We start from the raw sequence: 23,075 nt of genomic DNA, 5'->3' as shown, positions 1-23,075 counted from the left end.
CCATCAGTCTATCAATTTCTTCTGCACTGGAGTCTGACATAGATTCGACTATGGCCGATCTCGACAACTCTGTAGGTGGTTCATTTGAAAATAGATCAAGCTTGAGTCGCGGCCAAGAATTCTGTTTTGGGACATATTGTATTGGAACGAACTCGGCCTTCCCTTTCCCTTTGTTCTTGGGCAAATGAGCATCTACTATGCCAACTGTCGCTGAAAGGAAGGATCAATGTTGACAGTCATCTATTTTTTAGGAAATTTTAGGTTGCCTTTATCAATCCAGCATTGAATGGCATCACAAAACACAATGCAGCTATTTGTGGTATGCTTATTCGAGTTGTGGTACTTACAATACGTTTTGCCTTTCGCTCTTTAACCTTTGGAATGTTATGTCACGGCCAAAGTTTGATGATTTTTGCCAATAACAACTGGTCGAAAATTGCATCTGCCTTGGTGATATCAAAGGTGTAAACTTTTGATGTTTTCATTGTCTTTTCAAAGGCCGAGCGGGTTTTGGCCTTCTTGGAATTAATTTGAGCCAAAGTCTTGCATATTACAGTTTATCTATCATTATCTCACCCGCGTCCACACTGGCGTATCGGGGCTCCTTGCCTTCGGTCGATGCATAACTAACTGTGGAATTTTTGTAAATCGTTCCCCGGGATGGGGATTTCGAGATCTTTTATTCTCAGAGCAAATAATCATATTGCTTGACGTGCTGGGCCAGTTCGTACATATCTCAAAAGTTTACCCCCAAATTTCTTTTTATATTCCACATCCAAGCTATTCAAAGTGATTTTAACGAATTCAACTTTAGGGAAAGGTATTCGGCACCAATTTTTGATCGACTTGAACCTCGTTAAGTATTCCATTGGCGATTCATCAGATGTTTTAGCCATCCTAGCTAGTGATGAAACTGACATTTCCATCCCCGGTCAATAGAATTGTTCATGAAATTTCTCAACCAGTTCATCCCAACCTTGGAAGGAATTAGGTGGGAGGTTGATGTACCAAGCGAATGCCGAACCTGTTAGCGAGAAGTTGAATAATCGCAGTTTATGGAAGTCACTATTAACATCTCTGCATTGTGAGCCACATGTTCTAACGAAGACAAGGACGATTCGCCAATAAAAAGGCTAAAGTCTGGGATTTTGAAACCTTAGGATATTTGAACTTCTCTACATAAGCTGGGTATGGATGGATAAACTTTAGGAACTTTGACCCCTTTTTTAAGGCCGAATCGATCTTTTCTCTGATCAGACGCGTCTAATCTACTGCTTGATCTTCCACTTTTTTCCAAATCGATCATTTTGAGCCGAGCAGATCCTGTTTCGGCCTGTAGCATTGATACAGGATTACCCTTAGGTGGAAGTTGCCAGAAACAATCGGTGGGTCCGCTATCGTAAACTTAACTAACCAACAGTTCGAGCATTTTGTTATGTGCCTCACCATTACTGCGTATTACTTCAAGTATGCTCCTTACTTATCAACTCAAAATCTGAGATTGCTCTTCGAGTCTTCTCCGAAGAAAAGATCTAGTCGATGGATCAAAACCTTTACCACCATATTCATCGCAATGTTCGATTATTCCTTTGACAAAAATTGCTTTTGTCGCTCTAGTGGTGTTCTCCGCATCACGAGCTTGTTCGCTAAAACTAACTTCCTTTTCTCAGTCTGTCACACTCGTAGCTTCAGGTGTGATGGCTGTAGGAGGATTTTGTGCTTGTGACAGGTCATCATGATCTAGGTTTTGGACCATAGGTGGAAGGTTAGTCGCTAATTTACCCATCCCTATCTTCTTTTTTATTGACTGTGTCTCAATGATCATGAACTTTGTAGCTTCAGCAATAGGTCCCACTGGGCATGCCAAAATGTTGATCCCAAAAACTACCAAGCCTACGTGGCGCGCAGATTAAGTAACTAATGAGCTAACTACATCATTCGGTTGATGCGGGCGTGCCAACTCATTGGCTGAGGAGTACAATGTGTTGATGTTGCGTTAAGTGCGCTGCTGACTTCTTGATCTTGCGACTACAGCTAAGGAAGGAACACGTCTCGGCATTCGGGTTCTAGAGCCTAAAGACAAGGCTGCTAGTTTTGCGAAGTTCAATTATCATCGACGCGGGGTTCAGTTACAGTGATTATATTCGTAAGAGTATAAGCACGCCGAACCGGTACCAAACTATATGGACACAGGTACTCAAAAGAGATGTATGTCTTGATGGTGAATGTGGTTCGGCCGTCAGAATGCCGAACTCTAAAACTTACTTATGAATACCCAATCATAAAACAAACTCGGCATTCAATGTGCCGAGCCCAGTAAACTGTAACACCCCACTTCGCCGAAAAGACTAATGAGATGACCTCCGCCAATAAGGATTCGAAAATCCTTCTCAACTGAGACTTGGATAGGTAATCAGTCGATCTCGACGCAGTGCTGTTTATCTAAACTGAAGGTGCTTCGCGATCGGCTGATTCTATGGCAACAATGTTGTTTATCCAAACTGAAGATGTTCACCGGTTGCCTTCACAGTGCTGTTTATCCAAAATGAAGATATGTTGGCGAAAAAGGAAAACAAAAATCTTGAGGTTGTTGAGAGGTTTCGCGTAGAGCAAGGGTTTACGTATGGCAGTTTGTTTGTTGAATTGGAGGGGCTTAGAATGATGCACCCCCATCTTATTGATAGCGACCAACCTCATCATGGCCAAACCAAAACTATACTTGGGTTAGGATTCCTCATCCTAATCTAAATAGATCTCGGCCAATCCTTCCTCCATTAGGACTTTGAACCAACTTCTTTATCCGGCCACATTCACTTCTCAAACCTCAACATCCTTATTCCACTGAGACTCCTTATATTACTAGAATTCGACTCATTCGCTCATACCTAGATTAATCCTTCTTGTAATAGGACTCGGCCGACCTAACTGGGTGGCTTATGACCACTAGATGGACCACTAAATGGCTTATAGTATTTTTGGAAGAGCTTTGGACCGAACATAAACCTAAGCTCGACCCAATAATATTATTTTGGGGCCAAACAAATCCGCATGTAAAAAATGGTCCATCAGGCGTTGCTTCATTTTCCTCCACATTCAAATTCAATTCTTCCTTGCCTCTGCCGGGTGTTCTATAATTGATCCCACCAAGCAGCAGCAGTTGCTTTAAGACAGAAGGTAACCATCTTCACCATCTTTGTCTCAGGGACCTCCATGACGTTAAAGAATCTTTCTACTTCATCCACTAGCCAATACAAGAAGTCTTCAATTTTCAGATTTCCCACAAAATTTGGAATGTCGGCCTTAATCCAAAAATCATGAAAGTTGTTGCGGTTTTATGATTTCAACTGTTAACCAGGCATGGTTTACGGTTTCTTCCTCGAACTCCGATTCATTGTCTAGAACACGAGGCCTCAGAACTCCCTGATTATTGCATCCGACAACTCTTCAGCTATTTTGGCAAATGGCTTGGAGCAACATTCCACGAAGCTATCCAAATTGTGCAGTCAAAGTTGTAATTTGTTCTTTGAGCATCTAAGTCTGCTTGAGTGATAGGGGCAGGTTCACAATCACGGTTACTCATAGATAGATAAAACAATCAACGATGCCTAGACAGGAAAAACCCACTGTGGTACCAATTGATGCACCATGAATTGATCAAAAGAGTTATCAACTAATCCTTGTCCTTGAAGAACAAGTCTGGAATCCATCATAAAGTTGAGAGAAATTCCAAAAGGTTCTTTGTTTATTTGATAATTGAATGAGTATATTAAAACCACAAAAGGCTTTAAGTAGATTGATTAGAACTCCTTGAACAACTCAAATAACTCAAACAATTAAAACAACATTAATTGGATGGCAACTCAAAGCTCAGATTTTTTTTTATTACAAATTAAAATATTATTTTGGAGGCTGAAACGACTCTGGAGGGAAAAATCTATCGTATGTCACAGTAAAGCAGTGAGTTTGACTCGTAGTGTCATTCCCTCTTCGAAAAGGTGTGATGGACCCAAATTGGAGCTTAGACGCCAAATCTGCAAATTCCCATTGTGTTCTTTTGTCTTCCAACGATCCATTTTCTCTTTGATCCACTACATCAGTCCCCTCCACTTCAAAAGAACTCGACCCCGAGTTATGGTGAGGATAAAGAACTTCATCGTCCTTGAATTCACATAGATCAGCAACTTTAAAAGTATTGACATAAGCATTTGTTCTACATGAGTATTGCATATCGTAATTCATCAAGTGATATCAATGTAGGTGAACTAGTAAGTCCACAACGTTTTATGTTAAAATATTAATTGTAATTGTATTTTCTTCATCTTATTTTACTTTCCTTTAACATATGCATATCAGTGGAAAACACCTTAAATTGCAAGTGGTCATTTACCACAGTGGTGGAAAGGGGTTAAGCCTTTGCATAATGGCATGGGTTCAAACCCCCCCCCTTTGTTGGTGTCTAATCCAACATCTAATTTAACAAATTCTATCGTTTGACAAAAAGAACAAAAGAAAACACCTTGAATCAAAACCGTCTAGCATCTAAATCCACTTGAAATCATTCAAAAATGATTCTTTTTTAAGCAAAACTTACAATTGAAGAATAGGTGGGTGTGTCCTTTGATTTCAATTTCTGCTTATAAAAAAGAAAACTTTCATGAAAAAGGCTTAAACTAAATTTATATCAATAAAAAGTCATGCTATAACTTTATTTAATGAAAAAAAAACTTAAATTTTAATAAAAAGGACAAAAAACTTTGTTTGTACCATACTTGACCAATCTCGAAACTACTAAGCACCGGTCAACAGCATACCGTCAAGGACCCACAAGACTTTTCCTCCAACTAGGAGGCCAATCACAACGCGACACGTGTCGGTATCAGAGTCCAATCACAGTGCAACACGTGTCGATATCAGAGACCAATCACAACACGACACGTGTCAATGTCACAACAAAACTAGAAACTCTCTTCTATAAAAGGGGATCATTCTCCCACAATAATCCCTAATGTCATTTGTACTAAACTATTCACTAGAACTCACAAAAAGAGAGCTTGAACCTATGTATTTGTGTAAACCCTTCACAACTAATGAGAACTCCTCTACTCCGTGGACGTAGCCAATCTGGGTGAACCACGTACATCTTGTGTTATTTGCTTCCCTGTCTCTATTCATTTACATACTTATCCACACTAATGACCAAAGCAACCTAACGAAGGTCACAAACTTGACACTTTCTGTTGTACTAAAGTCCTCACTGATTTTGTGCATCAACAAACTTAAATTTTAATGAAAAAATACATAATTTTAATATTAAAAAAAAAAAAGAAAAAAAAAATTGAAGCGCGGACCCGCGCGCCCCTCACACAAACTGTTTATGAAACTTACTATATTGTTTATGAAACTTAATACACTGTTTATGAAACTTACTCCACTGTTTATGACACTTACTACACTATTTAAGAAACTTAAAGGTACTACACTGTTTATGAAACTTTCTATACTGTTTATGAAACTTATCGATACTACACTGTTTATGAAACTTAACAGTAAATGCTCGTCCCAGATATTCAAGTTCTTTCATTAGAATGCAATAAGATTAAAAAAACATGATAGAGATTAACGTCCATGCTATTAAATTCATGAATAGCTTACAGCTCAATACCATTACTAGAAAACGGGTGATGAGTCCAAAGATGTTGTCAATGATGTTGCCCCACCCTTACCCCCAACCATCCCAACCCATACCTGACCGACTCCCTACCATACTGCCCCATATATGGTTCAGAATCAAACTGAACCCACTTCAATTTGAAATTTTAATTTTAGAGGAATAAAATATGCTCGGATTATGTCAAAGGGTTATGCAACTGAAGGATTGGATGGGTGCTCTTTGCACGTGCTTTTAGTTAAGTTTATTTTGTTTTTTGTTTTTTGTTTTCTTTCTCTTATCCTTATCATTAAATAAAGTTATGTGATGGTTTTTTGTTAAAACTTAAAGTTTTGAAGTGTTATATGATGGTTTTTTGTTAAAACTTAAAGTTTTGAAGCCCTTTTTATTAGTTTTCTTAACAAAAAAAAAAAAAGGGGAAGTTTATGATAGCAATTGTGTGAGAAATTAAAAATGATTTTTTTTGAAAAGCCTCGATGGTACGAGAGAAATTTTATTGATAACGAAAAAATAAGTTATACAAAGTGAGGGAGACATAAATAAGAAGTTAAAAAGGAATAGATGAGAGAAGATAGCAAAACATAAAAGTAAGAAAGAAAATCTGAAATGATAAGATTTTCAGCATAGAAGGGATAAATAGACCCCAGCATGTTAGAAAAATAATTGTAATATTGGATTCAAAGATATCCAACTAAAAATATCAAATAATAATGGGAGTTCGAATTTAATCAGTGGCTAATCTAAAAAATTCATCGTTTAACAAAAAAAAAAACTAAAAGTATCTGATAATTTTTCAAGCTTGGGGCTGCTGTGTTATATGCCAAAGCATATTGCTACGTAAACTAAATTTTCAAATTCAATAATATGTTAATAATAATAAATAATTACATTGATCAACATTTAATAAATTATTCAATCATCAACAATTACATTATTTGGTTTACAAAAATGTGATCATTAACCCTGCCGACTTGAAAATTTGATCATTAACCCTGCCCTGTTAACTTATTGTCAGTTCTCGTCATGTGTTTTGCTGTTTTCAAAATTGTGGAATAGAAGATTTTTTTTACTGATTTCTGTTCCTTTTTGACGTTAGCTTCTACACAGCAGCACCACTGTCACTTTGCTGCAATAATGTTCTGGAGGTTTATAAATTTTCAATAAGTGGAGTGGCTGAGTCATTGTCAAGGGCAAGAGTAGCATGCGAGAAGTGGAATTTGATTGGTTACAATTTGTGAACTCTCTTTTGAAGCTTGGTTGGCTCCAGTGGATTGGTGCAGCTATATTTTTTTGGGGTTGGATCACCGTGCATGCGCGCGCGCACACACATTCTCTCTCTCTCAATCAAATAAGCATGCATTCTAAGACATATATACTAATTTCATTTCATACAGCTGAATTAGGGAATCCGGATATTGTGTTTCTTATCTCGATCGTCCTTGCATTCACTTTTATAATGTTCCTGACATGTGAAATATTATTACAGGGCTCATTACGAGATCACAGTGAACCAAATGATGAATATGTGATTCCTCATGGTGATTGGTTTGAAATTGTTTCATCTCCACACTATCTGGCTGAGATAGTAAGCCTCTTGACTGACTCTCTTCACTGCCTGCTTAAAGAGAATTCTTTTGTTCGAATAACTTAAGACTCTTTCCGAGTCTTGATGTATATGCTAAATTTCTCTTTTGATAATGATGAAGGTTATATATGCTGGCCTTGTGGTCGCTAGTGGAGGAACAGATCTCACAATCTGGTTACTTTTTGGATTTGTGGTACGATTTTTTTGTGCTGAAAATGTACGTACACACATGAGTGTGCGCACACACGCATAGACAGACGTCTTCTAAAGTAAACTTATTTCTCCGTGTGCTTTACTCTCTTATTTGGTGTCTTTCAGGTGTCTAACTTAGTATTGGCAGCAGCGGAAACACATAGGTGGTACCTCCAGAAATTTGAAAGTTATCCCAAGAAACGGCTCGCCATTATTCCATTTGCATACTAAGCGCAAACTTACAAAAGCTAGTGCAAAGGTGATTGAGTTTAAATCTTTGTGACTCCGCACTATTCGATTCAAATGAACAAGTAAGCAACAAATAGTTATGCAATATGTACTTTGTTACACTTTATTTAATCACTCATTTATTACAAAAACAAAGCATTTTCCCAGTAACTGGAGTCGGCTATATGAATCCTAGAACATCATTGCGCTCGATTCTGTGTAATTTGTTACACTTTCTTTAATCACTCATTTACAACAACAACAACAACAACAAAGCCTTTAATCACTCATTAATACAAAAAAAAAAAATTACAATGGCATTCATTTTATTATATATTCTCCTTTGCAATGCCCACAACAAAGGCCGAATAATAAAAGTTTTTGAACTAGCAGATAGACGAGCTTGGGAAAATTATATAAAGCTCAGTTTATTGTAAGTAAGATCCACGATACTTTCCATTTCGCGTCTGTTTAACACCCTTTGAAGAAGTTGCAGAAGCAGCAATTCGGAGGATTTTGAATTCCACGCTTATGCGTACACATCTAAGCCCCAAGTCTTGGAAGGTAGACTGGCACGACATTTCCTGTCTATACTGTTTATGACCTCCATGTCTTCATGACTCAGCTGGAATTCAAAAACCTCCAAATTCTCTTTCAATCTCTGAATTTTCGATGACTTTGGAATCACTGCTGTTTTCCTTTGAATTCCCCACCTCAGACAGATTTGTGCCACAGTCTTTCCGTACTTCTTAGCCACATCCTGAAAATGAAACACTCAAGTGAGCATTATGGTCTAGATGTATTTATCTCAGGAATGACACATTCGATATCTAATTTCTATGGTTGGCTCATTGTTTTAGAAAACAGAGATTGTTATATCGTAATTACGACATTTGAATGGTGCATGTGTAAAACAGAGAATACTTTACATTGAGAACTGGATCATCCAAAGGTGAAATTGAACCAAACATATCCTTGTTGGCCGCAGCACCACCGAGAGGGGTGTGAGCTGTGGGAAGAATACCGTGTTTCAAGCAGAATTTGACGAGAGAGTCACGCTGGAAGTAGGGGTGAGTTTCAAATTGGCTCGCTGCAGGCTTTATTTTGGAGTAAGCCAAGCAATCTCTGGTTAGAAAGAGGTCGTAGTTGCTGCAAAAACGAAGCCAATTACAATTTGGTGTAGCGACATTCACCGGTCTAATCGAGTTTGGATACGGAGATGAAGGTGCAGCATAAATGCTTATGGGATGTACCTGAGACCAATGCTACGAACTAAGCCCAAAGAGACAGTCTTTTCCATGCCCTCCCAGGTTTGTTGAAGGGAAATTGTTACATCTAGGTCCAGCACCTTGTCCTTGCCCAAAAGACTGGCAGTTTGACCAATGGCTGTGACCATACAGCAAGTAAAATAAATACCAATTCATTGCCGCAGCGTTGAGTGATACAATAATCTGGATGAGGATCTTTTTTCAGATCCTCACATCTTATCCGTTCATTGTTATCATGCGATCAACTATCGTAGGCACTGTTTGTGCTTAATTTGAAATGAAAAAAATTCAAAATGATTTATGACCTACACAATGTATAATAAACGGATTTGATGTGAGGATCTCACAAAGAAGATCTGCATGGCATCGAATCCCAATAATCTAACTTAAAAGAGAGAGAGACGGGGGAGGTACCATTATGCCTCGTGGGCAATGGGTAGTGAACTAGGTAGAGATCCAGATAACCTAGCTGAAGCTTCTTGAGGCTGTTTTTACAGGCCTCAACCACATACCCATGGTCTGAATTCCAAATCTGCAATATAATTATAACAACAAATTATGTCATTGTCTTGAAAGAATGTGAGATAAACACTAATACTTCGCCACTAGCGTTACAGTTTAGATATATTCATATTCGTTTGGTAGTAAGAGATTTTTTATTTGACTCTCATAGATAAAGACTTCAATACTTAGTTACAACGGATCCATTTTACAGCTTAGCCTAAATCTCTACCAGATTATTATTTTATAAAAGCAGTTCAAAACCAAAGAAGTAAATTACTTGAACATACCTTGGTGCTAATGAAAAGTTCTTCCCTCTTGACAAGTCCAGTCTTAAATGCTTCTGCAAATGCTTCCCCAGCGTCTACTTCACTCTTGTAATGAGCTGCAACGTCAAATAGTTTACCCTTATTAACCATAAAATAGTGACACATCTAGATTTAAATTTACAACATAAAGACCAATTGTTTTTTACTTTGTATTCCATAAATAAGTTTTTACAAGTGATGGATTGCTCATTATGTTTAAGACCGTCCACACAAATTACAGCGTTCATACGATGTTTTCATTATTATTTTGTTGTTGTTGTTATTATTATTATTATTATTATTATTATTATTCCCTTTCCCAAGGGGAGAAGCAAACATGGGATTGGTCGAAAAAGAGAAGAAGCGAAGGTCTGCGACTGATTTGTCTTCTCCACTTTTATACACATACATTTATAATAGTAACTCGGTGCCTAAACCAATCTGCCAATTCAGGCCAGGGGAGGTGCATTTATCCGCCTCCTAAAAGACAAACTGCCATTTTTGGAATAAACCAAAGTACCATTTTCGGCCTAAACAAATAAAATATAAAACATTCATTTAGTACAATTGATAGTAAACAAATATGTTACGAAGTGGATCATACAATATGAATGTTAAAATTTATGTCTGCGAATCATAACCACTTATATATATATATATATATAATGTAACTAAGCGATTATAAAAGTAACAAACGGGTTTCCCATGGTTTTGGACAAAGGCTTCCTATGGTTTGAGTCGTTTACATATATTACATCCATTTTTCCTTTTGCTAGTCTCACGTGTAACCAAAAAAGTTATGTTCAGATTGCATCACCGCCGCCTTTATGGCTTTTCTTGTTCATAAAAAAGACTTACGCATGATTGCATGTGATTCCTTTTAGCAAATTATTAATGTTTGCCAACACTCGTGGCAAAAATAGTCAACCGTTTAATAACTTAGCTAGGTATTCATATGAAAACTTTAAAAACGTTGGGCTCTTTTCTGAAAATGAACTCAAACCTTAGCGCTGTATGCAGACATAAAACAATGATTTTATAATATGACAGCTATGAGTAAGAATATCGGTTAACACTAGCGAGGGAGCTTTGTGTCCAAGAGTCAAGAACACTCGCCCATGCACGTCAAGTCCGATATCCGATTCTCCCTCCTCTAGTAAGTATTTGATTGAATTCATAAAAATACTACGAATTATTGTAAAATATGCATGGATTAATGTAAAACAGGGTGAGGTGAGTGATGGAGGGCATACCAGCACAGTCAAAATGGCGATAGCCAAGCTTAATAGCATTTAAGATGACGCCTTTGAGCTCGTTATTCTCCAGACGCCAGAGGCCGAGGCCGATGACCGGCATCTCGTAGCCACTGCTGAGTGTAACGGTGGACATGCTTTCTGACTCTCCAAACTCTCTCAGAGACTTCTGCAGCGTGTTTCCGTTTCTCTCTCGCCTTTGTGTTTGAGTTTGAACTATGATACTAGGTTGGTGCCGCTCATGCCTTTATATAGCTGCATCGGCGTGAAATAAAGAATACTGGGGAAGATTAAAAAAGAAAAGAAATAACTTTACGGCTCTTGGGGAAGTAGTGATTGGCTCCACAGACAATAATGGAGTGAATAGTGCTTTTTAAATTTTAGTCATGATGCGACGCCCCGTATCGTGCGGTGATCTGGTAGGTATGTCTAGTGACACTTTTATATTCTATAATTAGACCAACTCCGACTTTTTTAGTAAGTCTCGAAATTTGCCTTCTATTTGGACTAAATTGGTGGGGCGGCAATTGCCCAAAATCACTCGCGCCCAAAGGATGAACGTGCTGCAACATTAAAAATTGCTGCAAAGTGCAGCCCCACCCATGACATGTGTTGGCAATGGAAAGTGAGCCCAATGGGCCGTTGGTTCTCCAACGGTCCACATTTAATTTAGGTGATATTTATGTTTTATATTTTATAAATGTAGTGAATTCAACTATCGACATTAAATATGATTAAATTTAACGGTGAAAAAAAAAAGATCTAGCAGTCAAATTTTAAATCCAACTGCTAAAATAATTTTAAAATATCATTTAACTCAAAATTCACTAAAAAACTCTATAAATACCTATGTATTTGTTCAAACATCCAGACAAAATTCATTTTTCTCTTACATTTCTTCCAATTTTCTTTCTACCATCTTCCAAAACCATGTGTTTGTTCATGTGTTTTGTGTTTATACATCTCTATCATGTGTTTCTTATTCTTCCATATTGTTTCATGAGTTTCATGTGTCGGTTTAGTGATTTTTCAATGTGTATCAGAATTTAAATATTTTTAGGTTAAAATATTCGTAAAATTAATTTATGATAGTCCACATATATATATATATATATATTTTAAAGTTATTTTTTGAAAAAAATTAGCTTAAATTCATCCTTTAATAATCTGGGGGGTAAAAATTTAACCCAGAATGGTTGAGGCAGAAAACTTATTTTTGGGTTAAAACCTAAATTTCATGGGCTAAAAATTTTAGGTTTTAACCCAAGGGTTGAATGAAATTTTGTGAGATTTTGAGATGCTAATAACTAGGTAAACAAAATTACGCACGAACATTTTTATACTGTGTTAACACGTAAGTTGTACGCACGTAATTGAGTATAAGTGATAGTAGGAAACAAGCGTCTCAATGCCGCCCTCCTCCATATCACCACACCTATTGATGGATTAATTCGTACTACGTCACATAGAGACATGAGACATGACAAAAGGTTCTAATCTGCAATTCATTCCGCCCACACAAATACTAATCCCCAAACCATACGTCTCTCACGCTAGCTAGCAGAATTGCAAACGTGAGGGGATTGGGGTATACACGTGTGTCAGGTGAAAATCCAGCATATTAGATCATCCTCTTGTTGGAGAGATTTTTCAATATGATCGGTACACGGAGTGTTATACTATGTATTATTATACAAATGGTAATATATGTTTGTTAAAATGTCAATAACTTATAAAGTAAAATTTCTTACTACTTATGTAAAAACACAAAATGTATCATTCATATTCCGATCACAATGAAAAATTTCTCCACTTGTTTGCCGCTCTTCCTAGCTGCATGCAACATTACACCGCTAGTCACAATTATATATATATATAGTAACAAGTCTGCAAGAAAACTCCCACAGAGCCCAAGTTTTGACAACCTTTTATAATTTATCCTTTCCTCTCTGATTTTGATTGGCATCTTGTCCTCTTCTAGCCATCCATTTACGCCATTTGTACGTCGCGTGCTCTTAATGGCCTAGGATTTGGAGAAATTTGTAGTATATTATATGTGCTCTTAGTGGCCTAGGAATACAAGTGGTATATTATATGTTTTAATAGGAATTGTGAGAAATTTTATTTTTTAAGTTATTAACTTTTTACCATGCATGTCTCATCATTTATTTAATAACAAGTGATGTACCATCCCATATATCGATCACACTAAAAAATCTCTCCAAGAATTTCCCTATTAGGGCCACCGTCAAACAATTAGCGGTCATGTGCACTGGTCAATTGATAGAGAAAGCACATGCATGTGAAATATTCTAACTGCGCAACAACGACACTAATTATCTTCATGACGCATTGAAAAACAAGAAAATCTTTGCAAGTAGGAGGAGGAAAGCTTACCCGTTTCATTGGTCTGAAAGGCAAAATAAAAGTTATTAATTTTTCTGTCAAAGTGAGAGTTGCATCGAATGCTCAGATGAGTCTAGATAGTCTTAACAAGTGCTTAGGCAAGTTAGTCAAACGCCTCTGTAGGTCTAGATACGTTTTCTTAATTTTCAAACATCTATAAATTAATTAAACTGGTAGTCATTAGTCTAACGGCTAGGCGGCGTTAGACGAAAGATTTTTTGAATAGTGGTAATTTAACAAGAACAAAACACAATATAAACTGCTAAACGATTACCGACATGGTGAACCATTAACACAAATGAGATTCGATTATTTCCATTTCTTAACATAGTGTACATGCTAATCACTAAATAATTTATAGGTCTATGAGGTAATCATTGAATAATTCATAGGTCTATGAGCTAATCATTGAACAATTTTTATATTGGTGACTGATACCAACTTTAACTTTTGGATCCAAATCTAAATATTTAGGTTTATTAGAAGGCGGAATTTAGGTATGTGAACAGTGAATTTCATCCAACTCTCAAGACCTGATTAAAATGTATTCATTGTTATGGAATGGTTTTAACCCTTTTCTTTTGGTAAAGATTTTTTTTTGTAACTTTAAGTTATGTTATCTTAATTTAATTGTCCGAGTGTTTTAACTTAAAAAAAAAAAAAATTAAATTCCAACAAATGAATGAACAAACTAATTTTATGTAGATGAATGATCAAAGTATGAGCATCTTTTGTTTGGAATAATTTTTTTGAAGTGGATATGCTTTAGAAAATTTATTTTATTATTTTGCCCGTTTGGTTGAAATTATGAGTATCTATAGTTTGGAATAATTTTTTTAAAGCGGATATGTTTTAGAAAATTTATTTTATTATTTTGCCTGTTGGGTTTAAATTTCAACCATCGAATTTGAAAGAAAAAATATGAATTATTAGATCAAAATCAAAAGATCACTCAAAATAAATTTTAATCTGAACCGTTGATCAAACTTCAAGGCTCAATTTTGTCCAAATGATAATGATGGACAGATGGGATCCCATGCCACGTGGGGCCCAGTTGTCGACCACTAACCAAAATCATCCTCCCATTTTGTGGCGGCCCAACATTTCGGCTAGGCAATAGAAGCCAGAATTTGGGTTTTCGTTTGCGTCGACAGTCAAATTTTTTGGGTTTAGGTCTTATTATTGGGTGACTATTTTTGGGTTTAAATCTAAATATTTGGGTTTTGGATATGGGTTTTACCCTTGGTGTTGGTCTAACACGAATATGACCAAAGTCGGTTTGTTTGGAAAATCTTACACGTAACAAAACATGTGAGTGCTATTTCTTTTAATATATATGAGGTATCCCATCATATATTGATGACAAACTAGTTTTCCTGCCTATGCAGTCCGTACCACATGAGTCGACATCGTATTTTTGGCCTCTAAGTCAAATAAGACACCAAAGCAAAGTCAATGACCCAAAAAATGCATTCGTAAGAGTTCAAACTCGAACTGAGCATTTCAAAACTACGATTGATTTTTCCTACACCAATCCCTTGGATTTAGTTGGGTGAATGCATTTAAAATTGGAGTATGATAACAATAGATTGCAAAACATGGTGACAGAAAGAAATGCTCGCATTTGTGGTTGCAGTCATGTAAGGAGGATACCTAGGTGCTTGTGTTTTTCTAATTTTTCAATTTCCCCCATTTTTGTACAACATGTTTGAAGGATTTTTTTAAAGAGAACGGGTCACAAGTTAGAGAGAGAGAGGATAGAGCAGGTCGGGGACCAAACTATAAAACATGAGATGTGTTGAAATATCCCATATTGATTGTATCTTTAAGAAAAGAAAAGTTTAAATATTCTAACCCTACTTTAACTAATCGAGGCTTTTTGTGATAAAACCTCATACCTGACGGATTGTACAGGTAGTAATTACTAAGTTGGGGACAATATTGATGTTGTTGAAAGTGGGCCTTCGACCGTCTCTCTGATAATTTACATGGTATCAAAGTCAGGGATTGGGCTTGAACTAAATTGTCACGTGATGGATGGGGCCCCTTGGTGCAGCACAAACATGGTGAATCCCTTGGCCTGCATGTAAGGTGAGTCCCCTTGGCTAGTTGTTCCCGTGTGGATATTTCATGATTGACCCACTAATTGGGTTCCATGTGACGGACGTGTTGAAATATCCCATATTGACCGTATGTTAGAAAAACATAAAAGTAAGAAAGAAAATCTAAAATGATAAGATTTTCAGCATAGAAGGAATAAATAAGCCCCAGTATGTTAGAAAAATAATTGTAATATTGAATTCAAAGATATCCAACTAAAAATATCTTAAAATAGCAGAAGTTCGAACTTTGTCGGTAGTTAATCTAAAAAATTCATTGTTTGACACTGCTGTGTTATATGCCAAAGTATAACGCTCTGTAAACTAAATTTTCAAATTAAATAATATGTCAATGATAATAAATAATTACGTTAATCAACACTTAATAAATTATTCAATCATCAACGATTACATTATTTACATTATTTGGTTTACAAAATTTAATCTGAAAATTTGATCATTAACCATGCCGACATGAAAATTTGATCATTAACCCTGCCGACTGGAAATTTTGATCATTAACCCTGCCGACTTGAAAATTTGATCATTAACCCTGTGTCCCAAAACCTCACGTCACGCCTGGTATTAGTATCTCCTCTTGAACTTGGCGACTCCTGTCCACTCCCCCGTAAATCGTGATTGCATTCGGTTCTTCAATAAAATGTCTTGATTTTCTTTGTCCATTTTTTCATTTCCTTTTTTTAATGTGCATTTTATCTGCAAAAATGGCGCAGACTTTTAAAAGAGCCAGTTGAGAAAGTGCCTAAATTTCACAGTTTCCAGCCTTTCCCAAATCATTAAGCTCTTTTCTGACTTGGGTATTCGCTCTAATGGCGGTGGGTGTTGTTGGGTTGCTTAGAACAGCATGGGTTGCAGCGACTATGCCCATACTCGTAGCCGCCGTACCTTGTTCTTGGCTGACCTCGTTTCATGGAGCTGTTCTGGGGTTTGCCAAGAGAGGGAAGATCATGCAGTCGTCATCTCAGGTAAAGGATTTGATGGTCTATTTTGGGTTATGGTCTGTTTGGTTGGTGAGAAAGTTGAAGAAATTGGGAAACACGGTATAACTGTTCAATTATCATGGGCGATATTGAGAGTGAGGGTAATCATATTCGGGATTGAATGTTCTTAACCAACCGACCTACAAGTCCTTATGAATTCTTCTTTTATTTTTCTGTACACTACATGATGAATTTTTATTTTTATTTTTGTACTTTTTCTAATTGTAGAAGTTCACAGTTCCTCAAAAGTTGTTCTGCCATTTCTATGTGGTGGCTGTAGCGTGGACAACGCTATTGCTCGTTGCAACTTCGATGTATGCGTATAAAACGGTGCCATTGGTTTCAGAATCGTTGCTTTACCCTTCAATCGCCAGCCACTTCACTGGAGGTTCACATATCTTTTCATGGGACAAGGTTCATTCGGTTCCTGTCAGTTACAGATATAGCATATGGCGTTCGGTCTTTCTGCTTTTATTGATGGAGGTTCAAGTCTTGAGGCGCCTCTTTGAGACAATATATGTGTTCAACTATAGCTCCTCCGCTCGGATGCACATTTTCGGATATCTGACCGGCCTCTTGTAAGTTATTCACAAACCCCTTCATTGTAAAGATATTGGTTTTGTGCATATGCATTTAAATACATATGTAAAGATATTGTTTTTGTGCATATATATATATATTGTTTTATTGATTTATAATCTTTGATTGATTTGAAAATGTATTGGGAATATTTGAAATTTGGTTTAACAGAGTTGGCACAGTCGGTGTTTGCCGAATTGCCTATGAGAGACGCAGTAGGCTCCTCTTGAGCTAACCGTATTTAAGTTCGGTTTCTAGTTATGATTCAAAAAGCAATATAAATATACATATGTAAAGATATTGTTTTTGTCCATTTTGGCTTTCAATACGTACACGGGAGTTAGACTTGTTAAACCAATTATCAAATGGTGTAGTGTAGGAAAACTGGTTGCAATTCTATTTTTCTATTACTCCTACTGCAGTTTCCAATAGGTTAAGCCTAGTTAAAACGCCTATGACTTTCTTCTTTCTTCCAAGGTATGATATCTTCTAAATTGGAAATACTAGAGATTGCTTCAATAATTGCAAAGCTCGGTGGTCACCTATATTTACCGGAAGTCATAACCGACGAGCCTCGTGTGCTCTGGAATGATAAATGTTACTATCACACATAATTGTCAGTTCTCGTCATGTGTTTTGCTGTTTTCAAAATTGTGGAATAGAAGATTTTTTTTACTGATTTCTGTTCCTTTTTGACGTTAGCTTCTACACAGCAGCACCACTGTCACTTTGCTGCAATAATGTTCTGGAGGTTTATAAATTTTCAATAAGTGGAGTGGCTGAGTTCATTGTCAAGGGCAAGAGTAGCATGCGACAAGTGGAATTTGATTGGTTACAATTTGTGAACTCTCTTTTGAAGCTTGGTTGGCTCCAGTGGATTGGTGCAGCTATATTTTTTTGGGGTTGGATCCATCAGCGCCGATGTCACACAATTCTTGTATGTCTCAGTGTGTGTCACCGTGCATGCGTGCGCGCGCGCACGCACACACACTCTCTCTCTCAGTTAAATAAGCATGCATTCTAAGACATATATACTAATTTCATTTCATACAGCTGAATTAGGGAATGCGGATATTGTGTTTCTTATCTCGATCGTCCTTGCATTCACTTTTATAATGTTCCTGACATGTGAAATATTATTACAGGGCTCATTACGAGATCACAGTGAGCCAAATGATGAATATGTGATTCCTCATGGTGATTGGTTTGAAATTGTTTCATCTCCACACTATCTGGCTGAGATAGTAAGTCTCTTGACTCTCCTCACTGCATGCTTAAAGAGAATTCTTTTGTCTCGAATAATTTAAAAATCTTTCCGAGTCTTGATGTATATGCTAAATTTCTCTTTTGATAATGATGAAGGTTATATATGCTGGCCTTGTAGTCGCTAGTGGAGGAACAGATCTCACAATCTGGTTACTTTTTGGATTTGTGGTATGATTTTTTTTGTGCTGAAAATATACGTACATACACATGCACACATGAGTGTGCGCACACACGCATAGACAGACGTCTTCTAAAGTAAACTTATTTCTCCGTGTGCTTTACTCTCTTATTTGGTGTCTTTCAGGTGTCCAACTTAGTATTGGCAGCAGCGGAAACACATAGGTGGTACCTCCAGAAATTTGAAAGTTATCCCAAGAAACGGCTCGCCATTATTCCATTTGTTTACTAAGCGCAAACTTACAAAAGCTAGTGCAAAGGTGATTGAGTGTAAAGCTTTGTGAGTCCGCACTATTCGATTCAAATGAACAAGTAAGCAACAAAATAGTTATGCAATATGTAATTTTTACACTTTATTTTATCACTCATTTATTAATACAAAAGAAAATTACAATGGCATTCATTTTATTATATATTCTAATTTGCAATGCCCAATACAAAGGCTGAATACTGAAGTTTTTGAACTAGCAGATAGACGAGCTTGGGAAAATTATATAAAGCTAAGTTTATTGTAACTAAGGTTCACGATACTTTCCATTTCGCTTCTGTTTAACACCCTTTGAAGAAGTTGCAGGAGCAGCAAGTCGGAGGATTTTGAATTCCATGCTTATGCGTACACATCTAAGCCCCAAGTCTTGGAAGGTAGACTGGTACGACATTTCCTGTCTATACTGTTTATGACCTCCATGTCTTCATGACTCAGCTGGAATTCAAGAACCTCCAAATTCTCTTTCAATCTCTGAATTTTTGATGACTTTGGAATCACTGCTGTTTTCCTTTGAATTCCCCACCTCAGACAGATTTGTGCCACAGTCTTTCCGTACTTCTTAGCCACATCCTGAAAATGAAACACTCAAGTGAGCATTACGGTCTAGATGTATTTCTCTCATGAATGACATGTTCGATATCTAATTTCTATGGTTGGCTCATTGTTTTAGGAAACAGAGATTGTTATATCGTAATTACGACATGTGAATGGTGCATGTGTAAAACAGAGAATACATTGAGAACTGGATCATCCAAAGGTGAAATTGAACCAAACATATCCTTGTTGGCCGCAGCACCTCCGAGAGGGGTGTGAGCTGTGGGAAGAACACCGTGTTTCAAGCAGAATTTGACGAGAGAGTGGCGCTGGAAGTAGGGGTGAGTTTCAAATTGGCTCACTGCAGGCTTTATTTTGGAGTAAGCCAAGCAATCTCTGGTTAGAAAAAGGTCGTAGTTGCTGCAAAAATGAAGCCAATTACAATTTGGTTTAGCGACAGTCACCGGTCTAATCGAGTTCGGATACGGAGATGAAGGTGTAGTGCTTATGGGATGTACCTGAGACCAATGCTACGAACTAAGCCCAAAGAGACGGTCCTTTCCATGCCCTCCCAAGTTTGTTGAAGGGGAATTGTTACATCTATGTCCAGCACCTTGTCCTTGCCCAAAAGACTGGCAGTTTGACCAATGGCTGTGACCATACAGCAAGTAAAATAAATACCAATTCATTGTAAATTAACTACTTATAATTTTGTAACGTCACAGCGTTGAGTGATACAATAATCAAGATGAGGATCTTTTTTCTGGATCCTCACGTTTTATCTGTTTATCGTACATTGTGCGATCAACTTTCATAGGTACTGTTTGTATTTAATTTGAAATTAAAAAATTCAAAATTATTTATGATCACACAATGTATGATAAACATATAGGATACCTCACAAAGAGGATGTGAATGGCATCCAATCCCAATTATCCAACCTAAAAGAGAGAGAGAGGGGGGAAGGTACCATTATGCCTCGTGGGCAATGGGTAGTGAACTAGGTAGAGATCCAGATAATCTAGCCGAAGTTTCTTAAGGCTGTTTTTACAGGCCTCAACCACATACCCATGGTCTGAATTCCAAACCTGCAATATAATTATAGCAACAACAAATTATACGCCACTTTCTTGAGAGAACGTGAGATAAACACTAATACTTCACCACTAGCGTTACAATTTAGATATATTCATGTTTGTTTGTGAGTAAGAGGTCTTAGATTTGACTCTCATAGATGAAGACTTCAATACTTAGTTATAACGGGTTCATTTTACGGCTTAGCCTAAATCTCCACCATATTATTATTTTATAAAAGTAGTTCCAAACCAAAGAAGTAAAGGCTTGTTTGGATGTGCTTTTAAAATGATTAAAAGCGTTTTTAGAGAAAATGTTTTTGGATTCCAAAAGCCGTTAAAGTGCTTTTTTGCAAAAAACATCAGTTATGTGCTTCTTCTAGGAAGCCGCTTAAATGCTTTTCTAGAATTTACTTGCATCCTTACTAAAGATTGGTTCTAAAAATATTTTCATCAAAAACCCTTTCAATCATTTTAAAAGTGTTTTCAAGGAAGCTCTAAATTACTAAGATCATACCTTGGTAGTAATGAAAAGTTCTTCCCTCTTGACAAGTCCAGTCTTGAATGCTTCTGCAAGTGCTTCCCCAACGTCTGCTTCAGTCTTGTAATGGGCTGCAACGTCAAATAGTTTACCATTATTAACCATAAAATAGTGAGACATCTAGATTTAAATTTACAACCTAAAGACCAATTGTTTTTTTACTTTATATTCCACAAATAAGTTTTTACAAGTGGTGAAGTGCTCGTTATGCTTAAGACCATCCTCTCAAATTACAGTTAGCGTCCTCTTAAATTAGAATGTTCGTACGATATCATCATCATCATCATCATCATCATTATTAGTATTGGGGAATTGTTAGTGGTATTTCAAAATTCTCATTTTACACTCCAAACTTTCTATATTTGGAAAGAAAAATACACTTGTAAGGAGTGTAGAATAAGATTTTTGGAGTGCTAATAACATTTATCTTATTATTATTATTATTATTATTATCAGGGAATTGTTATTACCACTCCAAAAATCTCATTCTACACTACAAACTTTCTATATTTGAAAGAAAAATACACTTATGAGAGAGTGTCAATAACACTTTCCTGTTATTATTATTATTATTATTATTATTATTATTATTATTATTATTATTATTATTCCCTTTCCCAAGGGGAGAAGCAAACATGGGATTGGTCGAAAAATATAGGAAGCGAAGGTCTGGGACTCATTTGTCTTCTCCACTTTTATACACATACATTTATAATAGTCTAACTCAGTGCCTTAGCCTAATCTGCCAATTGTGACCATGGGAGGTGCGCTTATCCGCGTCCTAAAAGACAAACTGCCATTTTTGGAATAAACCAAAATACCATTTTCGGCCTAAACAAATAAAACATAAAACACTCATTTATTACAATTCATAGTAAACAAATATGTTATGGAGTGGACCCTATAATATAAATGTCAAAATTTATGTCACCGAATCATAACTATATATATATATATATATATGTGTGTGTGTGTGTGTGTATATATATATGTGTGTGTGTGTATTAGTGTGTATATATATTAGTGTAACCAATAAAAGTACCAAACGGGTTTCCCATGGTTTCGGACAAAGGCTTCCTATGGTTTGAGTCGTTTACGTATATTACATCCATTTTTTCCTTTTGCTTGTCTCACGTGTAACCAAAAAAGTTATGTTCAGATTGCATCACCGCCGCCGCCTTTATGGCTTGTACACTTTTCTTGTTCATGAAAAAAAAAACTTACGCATGATGCATGTGATTCCTTTTAGCAAATTATTAATAGTTTGCCAGCACTTAGTGGCAAAAATAGTCAACCGTTTAATAACTTTGTGTCCACTAGTCAGGAACATCCGCCCATTCACATCAAGTCCGATATTCGATTCTTCCTTCTCTAGCCAGTATTTGATTGAATTAATAAAAATACTATGAATTATTTAGAACGAAGTAAACCAAAATTAATGTAAAATATGCATGGATTAATGTAAAACAGGATCAGGCGTGATGGAGGGTATACCAGCACAGTCAAAATGGCGATAGCCAAGCTTAATAGCATTTAAGATGGTGTCTTTGAGCTCGTTCTTCTCCAGACGCCAGAGGCCGAGGCCGATGACCGGCATCTCGTAGCCACTGCTGAGTGTAACGGTGGGCATGTTTTCTAACTCTCCAAACTCTCTCAGAGACATCTTCAGGCTGTTTCTGTTTCTCTCTCGCCTTTGTGTTTGATACAAGATTGGTGCCGCTCATGCCTTTATATAGCTGCATGGGCGTGAAGTAAGGATACTGGGGAAGATTAGAAAAGAAAAGAAATAACTTGACGGCTCTTGGAAAAGTAGTGATTGGCTCCACACACAATAATGGAATGAATAGTGCTTTTTTAAATTTTAGTCAGAATGCGACGCCCCGTATTATGTGTCCCGTGACGTCGCGGTATCTGGTAGGTTCTGTCTAGTGACACTTATATTTTCTATAGTTACAGGAGTATCCAATTAGTACAGTCCTAAAATAGTAATATTCGTTGTATAATAAAGAAAAGTATCCAAATAGAATTTTTTACGTGATTTAATTTAAGTTTTTTTACAAATTTAGTGGTATTCAATTTGATTTTTAAAATAATTTATAAAGTAAATTGTTATTGGCACTACGTAAAT

General features: G+C 36.6%; 4 protein-coding genes and 1 long non-coding RNA gene across 10 annotated transcripts; 2 read left to right on the top strand and 3 right to left on the bottom strand.

Moving 5' to 3' along the window:
- Window positions 1-6,884: 6,884 nt before the first annotated feature.
- LOC103967956 (polyprenol reductase 2-like) lies at window positions 6,885-7,723 on the top strand. Its single transcript, XM_018642260.2, has 3 exons — window positions 6,885-7,253; window positions 7,375-7,446; window positions 7,572-7,723. The coding sequence occupies exons 1-3, from the start codon at window positions 7,023-7,025 to the stop codon at window positions 7,674-7,676; spliced, it is 408 nt and encodes a 135-aa protein (XP_018497776.2). The 5' UTR covers window positions 6,885-7,022; the 3' UTR covers window positions 7,677-7,723.
- Window positions 7,724-7,939: 216 nt separating this feature from the next.
- LOC103967952 (NADP-dependent D-sorbitol-6-phosphate dehydrogenase-like) lies at window positions 7,940-11,232 on the bottom strand. Its single transcript, XM_009381285.3, has 6 exons — window positions 11,004-11,232; window positions 9,733-9,827; window positions 9,356-9,473; window positions 8,927-9,059; window positions 8,603-8,822; window positions 7,940-8,433 (listed from the first exon to the last, which is right to left on the bottom strand). The coding sequence occupies exons 1-6, from the start codon at window positions 11,137-11,139 to the stop codon at window positions 8,203-8,205; spliced, it is 933 nt and encodes a 310-aa protein (XP_009379560.2). The 5' UTR covers window positions 11,140-11,232; the 3' UTR covers window positions 7,940-8,202.
- LOC125473390 lies at window positions 9,900-10,995 on the bottom strand. The gene is made up of 2 exons (XR_007255294.1): window positions 10,754-10,995; window positions 9,900-10,688 (listed from the first exon to the last, which is right to left on the bottom strand). It is a non-coding gene; the product is annotated as an uncharacterized LOC125473390 (long non-coding RNA).
- A 4,755-nt stretch (window positions 11,233-15,987) lies between the features above and the next one.
- On the top strand, window positions 15,988-19,699 carry LOC103967954 (polyprenol reductase 2). Of its 6 annotated transcripts, XR_007255290.1 has the most exons (9): window positions 15,988-16,136; window positions 16,243-16,494; window positions 16,738-17,087; window positions 17,791-18,025; window positions 18,234-18,332; window positions 18,451-18,522; window positions 18,659-18,843; window positions 19,097-19,388; window positions 19,470-19,699. XR_007255290.1 is itself a non-coding variant. In XM_009381286.3 (6 exons), the coding sequence occupies exons 1-6, from the start codon at window positions 16,339-16,341 to the stop codon at window positions 18,761-18,763; spliced, it is 1,017 nt and encodes a 338-aa protein (XP_009379561.2). In that variant the 5' UTR covers window positions 16,045-16,338; the 3' UTR covers window positions 18,764-18,930. The 6 variants fall into 6 exon arrangements, 1 of the variants encoding a protein (XP_009379561.2); XR_007255291.1 differs by having other exon boundaries at window positions 16,039-16,494; window positions 16,741-17,087; XR_007255293.1 differs by having other exon boundaries at window positions 16,040-16,494; window positions 16,790-17,087.
- Window positions 18,860-22,663, bottom strand: LOC103967955 (NADP-dependent D-sorbitol-6-phosphate dehydrogenase). Its single transcript, XM_009381288.3, has 6 exons — window positions 22,442-22,663; window positions 20,924-21,018; window positions 20,304-20,421; window positions 19,852-19,984; window positions 19,534-19,753; window positions 18,860-19,369 (listed from the first exon to the last, which is right to left on the bottom strand). The coding sequence occupies exons 1-6, from the start codon at window positions 22,608-22,610 to the stop codon at window positions 19,139-19,141; spliced, it is 966 nt and encodes a 321-aa protein (XP_009379563.1). The 5' UTR covers window positions 22,611-22,663; the 3' UTR covers window positions 18,860-19,138.
- Window positions 22,664-23,075: the final 412 nt, after the last annotated feature.

This window comes from the organism of the source record quoted next, unplaced genomic scaffold (genome assembly GCF_019419815.1).
Source record: "Pyrus x bretschneideri cultivar Hongxiangsu unplaced genomic scaffold, Pyrus_bretschneideri_v1 Contig85, whole genome shotgun sequence".
Taxonomy (NCBI): domain Eukaryota; kingdom Viridiplantae; phylum Streptophyta; class Magnoliopsida; order Rosales; family Rosaceae; genus Pyrus; species Pyrus x bretschneideri.
The sequence above is the reverse complement of the archived record's forward strand: the minus strand, read 5'-3'. Positions and strand labels throughout refer to the sequence as shown.

Bases quoted from the DNA above. Each gene is read 5' to 3' on its own strand.
- LOC103967956 (XM_018642260.2), top strand. From the start codon at position 7,023: ATGCATTCTAAGACATATATACTAATTTCATTTCATACAGCTGAATTA. The intron at 7,254-7,374 runs GTAAGCCTCTTG...ATAATGATGAAG, and splicing joins CACACTATCTGGCTGAGATA to GTTATATATGCTGGCCTTGT. The intron at 7,447-7,571 runs GTACGATTTTTT...GGTGTCTTTCAG, and splicing joins GGTTACTTTTTGGATTTGTG to GTGTCTAACTTAGTATTGGC.
- LOC103967952 (XM_009381285.3), bottom strand. From the start codon at position 11,139: ATGTCCACCGTTACACTCAGCAGTGGCTACGAGATGCCGGTCATCGGC. The intron at 8,823-8,926 runs GTACATCCCATA...TCGTTTTTGCAG, and splicing joins GTTCGTAGCATTGGTCTCAG to CAACTACGACCTCTTTCTAA. The intron at 8,434-8,602 runs GTAAAGTATTCT...TTTCATTTTCAG, and splicing joins TGGATGATCCAGTTCTCAAT to GATGTGGCTAAGAAGTACGG.
- LOC103967954 (XM_009381286.3), top strand. From the start codon at position 16,339: ATGGCGGTGGGTGTTGTTGGGTTGCTTAGAACAGCATGGGTTGCAGCG. The intron at 18,333-18,450 runs GTAAGTCTCTTG...ATAATGATGAAG, and splicing joins CACACTATCTGGCTGAGATA to GTTATATATGCTGGCCTTGT. The intron at 18,523-18,658 runs GTATGATTTTTT...GGTGTCTTTCAG, and splicing joins GGTTACTTTTTGGATTTGTG to GTGTCCAACTTAGTATTGGC.
- LOC103967955 (XM_009381288.3), bottom strand. From the start codon at position 22,610: ATGTCTCTGAGAGAGTTTGGAGAGTTAGAAAACATGCCCACCGTTACA. The intron at 19,985-20,303 runs GTACCTTCCCCC...GTATGGTCACAG, and splicing joins ATTGCCCACGAGGCATAATG to CCATTGGTCAAACTGCCAGT. The intron at 19,754-19,851 runs GTACATCCCATA...TCATTTTTGCAG, and splicing joins GTTCGTAGCATTGGTCTCAG to CAACTACGACCTTTTTCTAA.